Source organism: Siphateles boraxobius, unplaced genomic scaffold (genome assembly GCF_051911475.1).
Source record: "Siphateles boraxobius isolate OS27281-9 unplaced genomic scaffold, OSU_SipBor_1 7, whole genome shotgun sequence".
Classification (NCBI taxonomy): domain Eukaryota; kingdom Metazoa; phylum Chordata; class Actinopteri; order Cypriniformes; family Leuciscidae; genus Siphateles; species Siphateles boraxobius.
Genome location: NW_027509197.1, coordinates 6,239,695 through 6,251,820, shown reverse-complemented (window position 1 = coordinate 6,251,820; position 12,126 = coordinate 6,239,695). Strand labels below are relative to the sequence as shown.

Genomic DNA, 12,126 nt, shown 5'->3' with positions numbered 1-12,126 from the left:
GCATCTACCAGCAGGACTAACTTGTTAGTCTAACCATGGATGCTAACCATGGATTTGGATGCTAACCAGCCAAACAAAATATATGAGTTTCACACAAGTGATCATTTGATTACATCAAGGATTCAAATTATTTTGTGGTGCAAGAAAAAAAGAAGCCATCAGCATGATAAATAAGCTTCCCAAAAATGTCATATTAATTGAGCAGTAGAATGTCACAGGGTAATATTCATTACCTAGATATTTGTATGAAATAGAGATGGAGAGAAAAGATTCTTTCCTCGGCAGTAAGTGGAAAAACCTCATTGTGGAGCATTTGTGATGATAATTTCCCCTGCGCATCGGACAGATCATTTGTTAAGCAGACAAGAACATAGAAGCGTGTTTAATCCCCCGACCTGTTTCCTACTTGGAGTGACATTGACTTTTCCCCTGGTTCCGGTGAGATTGACGAGCCAGTCCAGCCACAGCACTACAGAGACTCCCTCCTCAATGTATGTCTCAGACATCATCCGTTCTGGCACACAACAGCGCACATCTTCTCCAGCACATGCAGTGTGTGTGATGAAACACTGTTAGGGCAGCGCTCTAGCCCCCGAGGCCCTGCTTTCACTCATTCTCGACACCAACTGACAGATTTAATTGTCTTTTTAGTTGTCTTTGCTTTAATTTGCTGTTTATAATAAGCACATGCTGCAGTTTTGTCGTCTGCCACTTTAAATGCTCTTTAAACTTTAAAGCAGAATTGGCTGTCAAGGATTTGATCGTTCATCAGCTGAAAAAAAAAGTTGTGAAAGTTATTCCTTTTTTACTTTATTATTATAGTTGTGGTGTGGATGTCCCTATTCTTTTAAATTTAGAACTATTTTTAAAACTATATCTTATTGTTATTATTATAGTTATTCTCCTTGGTAGTAACATGCCTTTATCCTACACAGTAATTATGTATTATTGAATTATTATCCGTTTGGTTCTCAAGTAAATGTAACTTGTTATCAGAACGTTTAAATATTTTACTAAAACACCAAAACAAAAATATAAATAAATATAAAAAAAAATTCAGCACAACACACAAGCATCTACTGAAGCAGTTGCATTGCATTTTTCTTCTTGAATCCCAGTGTCTTTGAGGACAGGAAAAACAAGAGAAAATGATAAACACATGACATGCCAACTTTATCACTGACCCAAGACCCTTTCCAGGAAGTGACCTATGTGGACGACGCTCGATCAGGCCCGGGACTGCCAAAAGAAAGGCTGCTTATGGCTTTGCAAGGTGCTGTTCTGCTTTGTGCTACAGCTGCAAACAGCTGGAGGCTTTTGAAAGAGCTTGAGGTTTTTTTTTCAAGAAAACTCAGCTGTCTTGTTTGTCATTCTCGTCATCTGATCCGTTGCACATGAGTGGAAGTTTAGAGGTTGTTTGACTTCAAAGTCTTGCCACCTACTTTGTCTCGGTGGAGCGCCCCTAATCCCCCTACTTGTAACCACACTGTTGAGGACAGTGGACTCTTTTGCAATTTGTTTTGAAATTCATGACAAAGACTACCAAAACCTTCTAAAATTTCACCACTTTGAACTGTAATTCACCATAGCATGGGATTACTATGACCTACTCACACAACCCTGCTGGAAATGCTATGAAATCAAACTGTAATCATTAGAGTTGAACTCTATGACATGTACTGTGACATGTGTGCAGTCCAGACTGGTGCGAGACCCTATTGGAGGCTGAGGGAATGAAAGGATATACTTATGCAAGGAAACTGGAGGATAAGCTCCAACAGAATATGGTGAGAGACGTTTGGAGCGCTATGAGGGAAATTACTGGCTTTAAACAGCCAGGGACTGCAACGGAGGGGGACCAAGAGATGGCTAACGAGTTGAATCAGTTCTTCAACAGGTTTGATATAGGGCCCCAGGCTGCTCTCCAAAGCACATCCCACTACAGTTACTCCATTGTACCGACAGAGACCACCCACAGCAATCATTTTCACCTTCAATCAACATAACTTATGTTTGTTTTGTTGTATGATTTTAATGTTATTATTATTATTATTTTTTTGTAAAGCACTTTGGGCAGCGTCTGTTGTTTGAAAATGTGCTGTATAAATAAAGTTGTTTGCTTGCTTCAACTCCCCCAGCAGCTTCCCTCTCAGACACTCTTCACTGCTGACAGCCGTCAGGCCACATTGACCATCAACTGTTTAACTTAAGTCTTAGCCTGGGAAAAGTTCCGGTGCTCTGGAAAACATCTTGCCTTCTTCCCGTACCAAAGAAACGGCGCCCCACCCTTCTAAACGACTATAGACCAGTAGCACTGACTTCCCATATTATGAAGACCATGGTTGAAGATACTATGAAGATACAGTTGGTCCTGGCTCACATGAGACCTCTAGTTTATTCAGTGCGGGACGCCCTACAGTTTGCCTACCAACCTCAGGTGGGTGTGGGGGGTGGGACTCCTCCATAATCTCCTTGGTCACGGACTACCTTACTGGCAGACCACAGTTTGTGAGACTGCAGAACTGTGTGTATGAGCGGTTGGTGAGCAACATGGGTGCTCCTCAGGGAACGTTTTTGTCTTTGTTTCTATTCACCCTCTATACCTCAGACTCCAATTACAACTCGAAGTCATGCCACCTCCATAAGTTTTCAGATGATTCAGCTGTGGTTGTTTGCATTGTGGGCGGGCAATAGACTGAATTTAGAGCTCTGGTCAACAATTTTGTGAAGTGGTGTGGAGTGAACTATCTACAAATGAATTGGTAATTGATTTTAGAAGGAAAAAAAGACCATTCTCACCTAACGGCAGAGACTTTGAGAAAGTAGACTCCTATCGGTATTTGGGGATCCACATTAGATGACAGACTTGACTGGAAAAAAAAACACTGGAATTATCTATAAAAAGGGCCAGAGTAGACTCTAATTCTTAAAAAGACTCAGGTCCTTCAGTTTGTGTAGCAAGATCCTTCACATGTTCTATCAGTCTGTCGTCGCTAGTGTCTTGTTTTACGCCGTAGTGTGCTGGGGCACTGGGAAAAGCTGGAGATACCAAAAGGCTGAATAAGCTTATTAAGAAGGCGTGCTTTGTCATTGGAGTGGATCTGGACATGTTTGAGGCTGTTACAGAGAGGAGAATAATGTCCAAGCTTTTGACCATCACAAACAATACCTCACACCCACTCAATGACATGCTTATTTGAATGAGAAGCACATTCAGCAACCGATTGATCCAGCCACTGTGCAACAGAGAACGCTACTGGAGGTCATTTATGCCTACTGCTGTGAGACTTTACAACTAATCTATCCTGTGCCGAGGTATCATTAACCATTCAATCTAGGAATTCTAGGAGATGCATTCTGGGAATCTAACCCATCCTATAGCTGTACTTAAAGGGATAGTTCACCCAAAAATGAAAATTCTGTCAGTATTTACTCACCCTCATGTTGTTCCAACCCCGTAAGACCTTCGTTCATCTTCAGAACACAAATTAAGATATTTTTGATTAAATTTAAGAGCTGCTTCTAAGGGATTGAAACTTGCCAGCCCCGAAAAGTTATTAAAGACATTGTTAAAATAGTCCAAGTAACTACAGTGGCTCAATCTTAAGTTTATCAAGCGATGAGAATACTTTTTGTGTGCAAAAACAAACAAAAATAACGACTTTATTCCAACTATTCATTTCCTTCTCTGTGGGCCTCTAGTCAGACAACGTAGTGTGATTGTGTAGAGCTACGTCACACATAGGCTCACTATTGGCCGACGCTGGTCATGTGGGTGATGCGTGTGATGTACAACAACAGAAGCTACGCTATTACACTAGTGAACTGATTCGAGGCCGACAGAGAAGGAAATGAATAGTTAAAATAAAGTCGTTATTTTTGTTTGTTTTTCGCACAAAAAGTATTCTCGTAGTTTGATAAACTTAAGATTGAGCCACTGTAGTCACTTGGACTGTTTTAACGATGTCTTTAATAACTTTTTGGGGCTGGCAAGTTTCAATCCCTGAAGAAGCCTATGGACTAGTATGGAGGAGTGATCCAGCTCTCAGATTTCATCAAAAATATCTTAATTCGTGTTCCGAAGATGAACGAAGGTCTTACGGGGTTGGAACAACATGAGGGTGAGTCAATACTGACAGAATTTTCATTTTTGGTTGAACTATCCTTTTAATGCAGTTAATTATCATATTAGACATTAGACATATTCAATACTGGTTTTATTGTTTGACCAGTTTTTATTTATATTTTACTCTATTTTGTCCTTCTTAAACTTCAAACCAGATGATTGCAATTTGTTTATTTATTATATGTGTATAGTATGTTTTGTGTGTACTGTGAGTAATTTACTGTCTTCATTTATTGCTGGTATTGCACTTTAATTTCCCGACTGGGATCAATAAAGTACTTCTACTACTGCTATTACTTTTATTAAAATAAAAAAATATTTTTGTATTAAATAAAAAAACAAACAAAGTAGTATTATTTCCACTAGAGGTTTCTGCCTTTTGAACCAGACTTAGCTCAAATTACTGCACTAGGTGTTTCGCTAACAGTCCTCATAGGAATCACAGCTCTGTATCCGAGGATCACATAAAAGACTAATGCAGTTCTCCTACCCTGTCTGACCATATTATCACACAAAGCACTCCTGTGGCCTCGTTATACTTATGTGGGAAAGATACAGTAAGTCAAAGGCATTGACTCCATGCTTATACCTGCTCGTCTGCTTTACATTTCATTTAATTATCCTCAACCCACACGAGTCCTTCTGGAGCAGAGCGGCAGTAGATCACCTGCTGAACAAATTGAGCAGCATCCCACATACTGAATTCATTCCCTCTGAACCAACGGCCCACTCTTCCTGTGCTTGCGAACATCAGGCACATCTGCATCAGCACATCTGCTCCTTCTCAAGCTCTCTAGGTAGAGCAGAGCCTGCATCATTCATCCTGGGAACGGCCATGTTCGACTGCCTTGGAATTCTAAAGATATGTTGCATTAAAAACGCACAATAAATTACCCGCCTAACAATATCTGTAAGGGTATGAAATGTTTTATCGACAGAGGGTTGTAACATGGCCTTCTTAGACTATCCATAATGCTCTGAGAACAGAAGCCTGCAAACTAGTGGAGCTGCTAACCATATGTGCAATCCTAAAACTACATAAACCTTCTTTGTGCTTCACCTTAGGAAGCCTTCGCTTTGCCAAAAAGTGTTGTCACTTTTCCCAAACACTCTTCTTTGTCAGATCTACTGCGGGCATATTTTTTTTTGTATGTTGCGGCAATACGTTCCAGAAATGTCACTTTTAAATACTGAAGCCTATTCCAAATAATGCTTCTTTGTTAAAATAGGCCTCCGTTCCAACAAACAAGCCAACGCGTGGAAGACTAATGGATAGGGAAGGAAAAAGCAGTTTTTATTTAATTGCACACTGAAAACTACAGGAGTCTTAGACTTACCGCTGACGGAGGGCAAAAATTACATCCTCTAATTAAATCCTTTCTTCATGGCTGTCAATGGGTACAGTGTTTGCCAAATATCTTGGTGATTTGCAAGTTATTTTAGTTTGTTTGGAATGGAAAAGTGGTAAGGACAGAAAACTTACAGAGCAATTAAATCCCACTAATTAGATAGTGCCTCCGATTGTTGACTGTTAATATTAATCGGATGCCCAGGAAAATATTTCTTTCAAAAAGAAAGGAAATAAATGACAGCTACAGTATGTCATGGGTCAATGGGGAAATCTTTACAAAATCTATTTTAAAATGAGTTCTGCGATTGTTAATTAAATCTTTGTATTCATGTTGGTTTCATATTAAAAAGTTTGGGGTTTGGCATCAGTAAAAAAAAAAAAACGTTTTTGAAAGAAGTCTTTTATGCTCAACAAGACTTATTTATTTATTCAAAAATACAGTAACAAAGAGTAATGTTATTTCTGCATCACTCCAGTTTTCAGTGTCACATGATCATACAAAATTTGTTCTTATTTGATGCTCAGGAAACATTTATTAGTATCAATGTTAAAACAGTTGTGCTGCTTAATTTTTTTTGTGGAAACATTTTATTTTTCAGGATTCTTTGATAAAATAGAATGTTCAAAAGAACAGCATTCGTTTTTTGGATCAACGTTAACAGCTTTACTGCCACTTTTGATCAATTTAATGCTTCCTTACTGAATAAAAAAAATTATTCATACAAACACAATCTTTTTTAATTATAATCATTGAATTGTAACCAAATGAATTTTAATTCATACATTTTAAACATTATTCAAGAGGGTTTTTAAATTAATGGCCTGTATGAATTCAATATGACTTACAAGATACAGAAACAAAAAAAGATATAAAAAGATAGAGACCAACACATAGACCTACGTATATACAATATCCTTTCATTGTTAAGTCCTATTTTTTCAACGTAAATACATTAATTTGTGCACGCTCTTCATCGACACCTTAACAGAGTGAATATCTGCTCTATATCCTGCTATGTTTTGGGGCGATGTGAATCCTCTCAGCAGGTGTTAAGGAGGACTCTGGCAGGCAGTCTGATCTGGGTCACAGATTCTGCTAGGCTCAGATAAGACTGAAACACACTCTTATGTGTGGGCTTCAGGGAGCCCCACATGGCTGCTCTTTAGATGCTCTAGACTCAGATGGCTGGACACATGCACATAGTGGGGGGCTAATAGATTTATTAAGGTCATCTCTGTGTTGCACGGAGCGTAAATGAACACCTGCTGATGCACCACCCACCTTGGACAAACAACTATTATAGGGTCAATGATAAATAAGGATGCCTGAGGTAATGAATAAGGAAAAATACGTATAAAATCCATATATATATATATATATATATATATATATATATATATATATATATATATATATATATATATATATATATATATATATATATATATGATCTAGTTTAAAATGTGCGAACGTCTGAGAAATGTAATCTTCATATTTATGTTGTTTTAACACATAGATACAAAATATATGTAACAAAGTAAAATACATACCGGTCAAAAGTTTGGAATAATTAAAATGTTTAATATTTTTGAAAAGGTCTCTTATGCTCACTATGTGTCATGATTCCTGTCTGGTGTTCTTGTCTTATGTTGACTTTTGTTATTTCCTGTTCTCTGCCATGTTTTGTAGTCCTTTGTAGTTTTTCTTGTTTATTAGTCTCTCCAGGTTTTTCTAATTAGCCCCGCCCCCTTGTTATCTCGTTCAGCTTGTTTGCCCGTGTATTTAAACCCCTGTGCTTCAGTTGTTATTTGTCGGTCTTTGTTTTGATGTTGCGTGTAGCTGTTCCGTGTTCTTGTCCTGAGTTCCATTGGATTACCTGTTTGTTTTATTATAGTGCTTGCATTTGGATTCTTTCTCCGCTTCATTCCTGCTCCCATGTTACACTATGACTGCAAAACTATATTTTCAGCATCATTACTACAGTCTTCAGTGTCACATGATTCTTCAGAAATCCTCCTAATGTGATGATTTGCTGCTCAGGAAACATTTCTTATTATTATCAATGTTGAAAAAGTTGTGCTGCTTAACATTTCTGTCGAAACCATGGCCATTCAATAGTTTGAGGTAGGCTATACTTTTTTAAAGACAGAAATTTATGCTTTTATGCAGCAAGGATATATTAAATTAATCAAAAGTGACAGTAAAGACATTTATAATGTTACAAAATACAAAATTTACTATTTTAAATAAATGGTGATCTTTTGAACTTTCTATTCATCAAACTATCCTGAAACAAAGAAAAACATGTATTTTAGACATTTCAATATTGATAATAATAAGAACCATTAATAATTGAATACTAATAATTGATAATAACTGAGAAGCAAATCAGCATATTTTGAGATTTTTGAAGGATCATGTGACACTGAAGACTGGAGCAATAGTTGCCGAAAATTCATATTTACCATCACAGGAATAAAGGACATTTTAAAATATATTTAAAATAGAAAACAGTTATTTTAAGTTCATATTATTTTCATATCACAAGTTCAAATATTTCATAATAATATTTTTTTTGTTGTATTTTTGATCAAATAAATGTAGTCTTGGCTAGCATAAGAGACTTTAACTACACCTCTTGACATTCTGTCTTGACAGACTTTTTCTTTTAAAATCTATCAAAATTAATTTAAATTGAACAATTTCTGTGCTTCATTTTCATGCAGCCATATCTTTCCACTAACATTTCCTATTTCGTCATATTTCAAATGTCTTTAAAAAATACTAAATAGTGTTATATTAAAAATGTAAAAATGCATAAATTTTCCTGTGATGGGTTAGGAGTTGGGTTAGTGTAGAGGGATAGAAAATACAGTTTGGCCAGTATAAAAACCATTACGCCTATGGAATGTCCTCACAAGTATAGCAAAACAAACATGTGTGTGTGTGTGTGTGTGTGTGTGTGTGTGTGTGTGTGTGTGTGTGTGTGTGTGCGTGTGCGTGTGCGTGTGTGCGCGCACAAAACAAGCACCAAAGTGAGACACTTTCTGCTTAGCATTCATTCTTTACAAAATATCTTGAGAATGTTTATTATAAAAATATAAATGTTTCCACTACAAATCATTTTACATTAGTAGACAAGGCCATCTACACACACACACACACACACACACACACACACACACACGCACACGCACACACACACAATATCACACACATACACATCAATCTAAAGAAGGGGAATAGGACGCAAAACAGTATTGCTCTTCAAAACATCTTCAACAAATAAAACAACGTACACTGATAAGGTTGCAACATAACCATGTCATAACTTACTGAATGCTTACTGGAAAAAATGAAAATCTGCACTGTGTATGGTGGTTTGTTGTTAAGAAATAAATAAGTCATTATAATTGTTTTTATGTAAAAACAAATACAATACAAAATAACAAAATATAATACAATGAAATTCTGTAAAGGTTGTACAGATATCTTGTTCATTCTTTTATACATACATACAGGCATTTGTACAGGGATGGCCAGGTAAATGATAGTACCTCTAGAGTCACCATTGCTATCATCACAGGTCCGGTTCACATGCTAACAGCAGGGGTAAAGCAACATTTACAGGCAGAATCAAAGGGGTGTAGAGGAAAAATGGATTGTTCCTTCATATGGTAGTGCAGTACATGGTCAGACTGTCATGTGCACCACAGATTTTACGATGAGGATGTCTTAAGAAAATATTCAGATGATGATTTGCAAATGTTGAGCCACTTAGAAGTGTATTAAGCCTAATGGCAATATCCAGTCTCAAATTAATAAATGATCAGGAACCTATTTTGAAGATGAGGGTTGTGAATCCTGAGTGTTCATCATCAGCCGCTGTCCTTTCAGAATAGCAATAGCAATTTGAGAAATTATCATAAGATCAAATGTAGGACAGTTTCTACACAACATTTTATAAATGAGGCCCCTGAACTCAAAATGAACATCACTACTACAGAGCATGGCTATGTTCGGAATAGTACACTACCATACTACTCTTACTATTCTTAAAGTATACAGTGTACGTAGTGTGCACAGAAGGCATATGTTCTTTATGCATGGAATATCCAGATGATATACTAATGTATACTAACAGAGTACACTGCACACAATGCTATATCCAATGCAACACGCTTGATTTAATCTTCCATTTCCGGTGTGACACATTGCTGGAAGTAGCTGTGATATTTGCACTATTCTTTCCCCCAAAGCAGATCAAACTCCGCCCCTCAGATTTCATTGGTCATGTCATGACAGGTGACTGATAGAGCTGACCATTGAAAGAGGCTGTGTAGTTGGAGTTTCTGTTAAAGGGTTAGTTCACCCAAAAAATTGAAATTCTATCAGCATTTACTCACCCTCATGTCGCTACAAACCTGCATGAGTTTCTATCATCTGCGGAACACAAAAGAAGATACTTTGAAAAATGTTAGTAACCAATTCTTTTTTGGTGCTCATTGACTTAAAAAAATATTCTCAATATATCTTCTTTTACGTTCCACAGAGGAATCAAGTTATACAGGTTTGGAACAACATGATGGTGATGAATAAATGATGACAGAATAATAATTTTGGATGAACTATCCCTTTAAGTGGTTAAAAAAAAATCACATGCGACATTTAATTGTCTTTCTTGACTCATTATTTGATTGGCTGCCAAATGTTAAACTCAATGTGAAGCACATTTCACAACTCATTCTATTTCCATAATCTGATTTCCAGGATATTCAACATGGGACTTTGTTTAATCAATTGGGAGCTGATTGGATTGTGTAAAGTTGGTGTTGCCAGAATTTAGTCCGGAGATTGGAATGAAAGTGCTGAAAAATGAGAGGGATTTGTGGCCACAACCGAAAGAGTAGTAGTTTTTGAGGTGAAATCATACTGATATCAAGTCAACGTGATTTCAAATCAAATTTTGCACATATTTGGATTCAAAATTCTCGAAATGATAACTGGTTGTTGTTGAATTAAGCAAGCAGATTGATGAGGTTATGTCACAATATTTTAATCTTCTTGAAAAACCCTTTTGTTTCACCTATTAAACAGGCAGTATGTAAGCTAGTATTTTATTTCGAACATAGCCCATGTCCCTCATATACATCATATCTGAGACTTCTGAGATCAACACACTGCTGGTATTGCGTCTGGTTTCCTCATGGGATGCAACCATAAAAATGCTTGGGTACATTATGATTTACTGACTGTTACTGATTCTAGTAAACAGTTTTTTTATTTATTTGATAATGAATTCATATATCATCTGAACACAGTGGTACAAACAAGCATATGTCATGGGCTACATTAACAAATAAACCTTTTAAATGACAAGTTTACCCAACGCCTCTACTCTACTCCATCCCTGATTCTCGAGAATGGCTCTCTGCACTTGCAGATAAATGGTTTATTATCAAATATATAGCCAAATGTGTCAGATCCTAACAAGCATTACCAGATTGCTCTAACAGTAACCAGCTGTATTTCTCCTGCTTTTCTTCAGAAGAATTAAAGGGGACTTTTCCACAAGTGGCCCAAAACCACCCAAAATATTGCCTCTCTCAAGTGCTACAGTACCTTCCAAAAGGAAGACAGAGTTTTTTTTTCCTTTATGCTCCCCTGCCACATGTGAAGAATTTTTCACTAAATCCATTCAGAGAAGACCGGCTTCCATCCTCTAGGAGTCTTTTGTCTATAAGAGCCATGTAGCATGACCGTAGACTCCTAAACACGAGGCCCGCGTTCATCCGCTTCACGCCGATAACACAACATGTTAATCGCTGGGAGATTCGCTCCTCGTCATTGCACCTCGTGCCCGGGAAGACGTGATCATTCTCCAGGAAGGTTGTACTGCTTTGCACATGTATTCAAGAATTGTAGTTCCACTTCCGCTTTTCATTTAAATATTCATGTCTATTTCCGGTCTGTTAAAGCCAAAGCAGCATCAATCTCATACAAGTATCTTTCTTTTCCGTCACTCGTTTTTTTTAATTTTACACAGGAACTGGACCGTTCTTTGAGTGTGTTTCAAGTGTTGTTAGGCTGCTCACGATCTTCTTCTGAGGTCCAACGATCGTCACACCGACTTTCTTGAAGTCCCTGTGAGTCAAAGCGGAGAGAGAGACAGTGAGTGTGGGAAATATAGCTCTCACGGTTTGACATATGTTGACATTAATGACAAGCCCGCAGCGTCGCTCTGCCTCAGACTGCATGTGTCAGTCATGCAGGACAAAGTATTCCAGGCGGACACCATGCTGCCATATGCATACAATAAGTCGAGGAGCTCCTCTCTGGATTCGTGACAGTCTTTGTGTTATAACTTAAGAAAGGGATGATTTACAGCTTCCAGTGATGAGAAATTGGAGGAGCTGCTACATTTTCTGAGTTGGTTATTTCTACTGTAATTTGAAAGGAACAGCACTGTCAGGGTTACCCCCGAGGGAAAAAGAACGACATTTTTCATTTAATGAGATCCATGCAACAGCTGACAGAAGCTTGCATTATTTACAATCGTGAATAGACTCTCCAGACTTACCGTATGTATGAGTGGATGAGTTCATCCCGTGCACAAATATCCTACCTGGTCTCGTAGGGAAAACGTGA

At 37.5% G+C, this 12,126-nt stretch overlaps 1 protein-coding gene across 4 annotated transcripts in view; it reads right to left on the bottom strand.

The window, feature by feature from the left end:
• Window positions 1-8,522: 8,522 nt before the first annotated feature.
• The window catches only part of epha3 (eph receptor A3), a 139,005-nt gene continuing 135,401 nt past the window's right edge, over window positions 8,523-12,126 (bottom strand). For all 4 annotated transcript variants that reach the window (XM_077215741.1, XM_077215739.1, XM_077215743.1 and 1 more), the window contains one exon: window positions 8,523-11,622. Coding sequence is in view for 2 of the 4 variants with exons in the window: in XM_077215739.1 (XP_077071854.1) it covers window positions 11,517-11,622 (106 nt within the window). In the remaining 2 variants the exon portion in view is untranslated. The remainder of the gene's footprint in view (window positions 11,623-12,126) is intronic.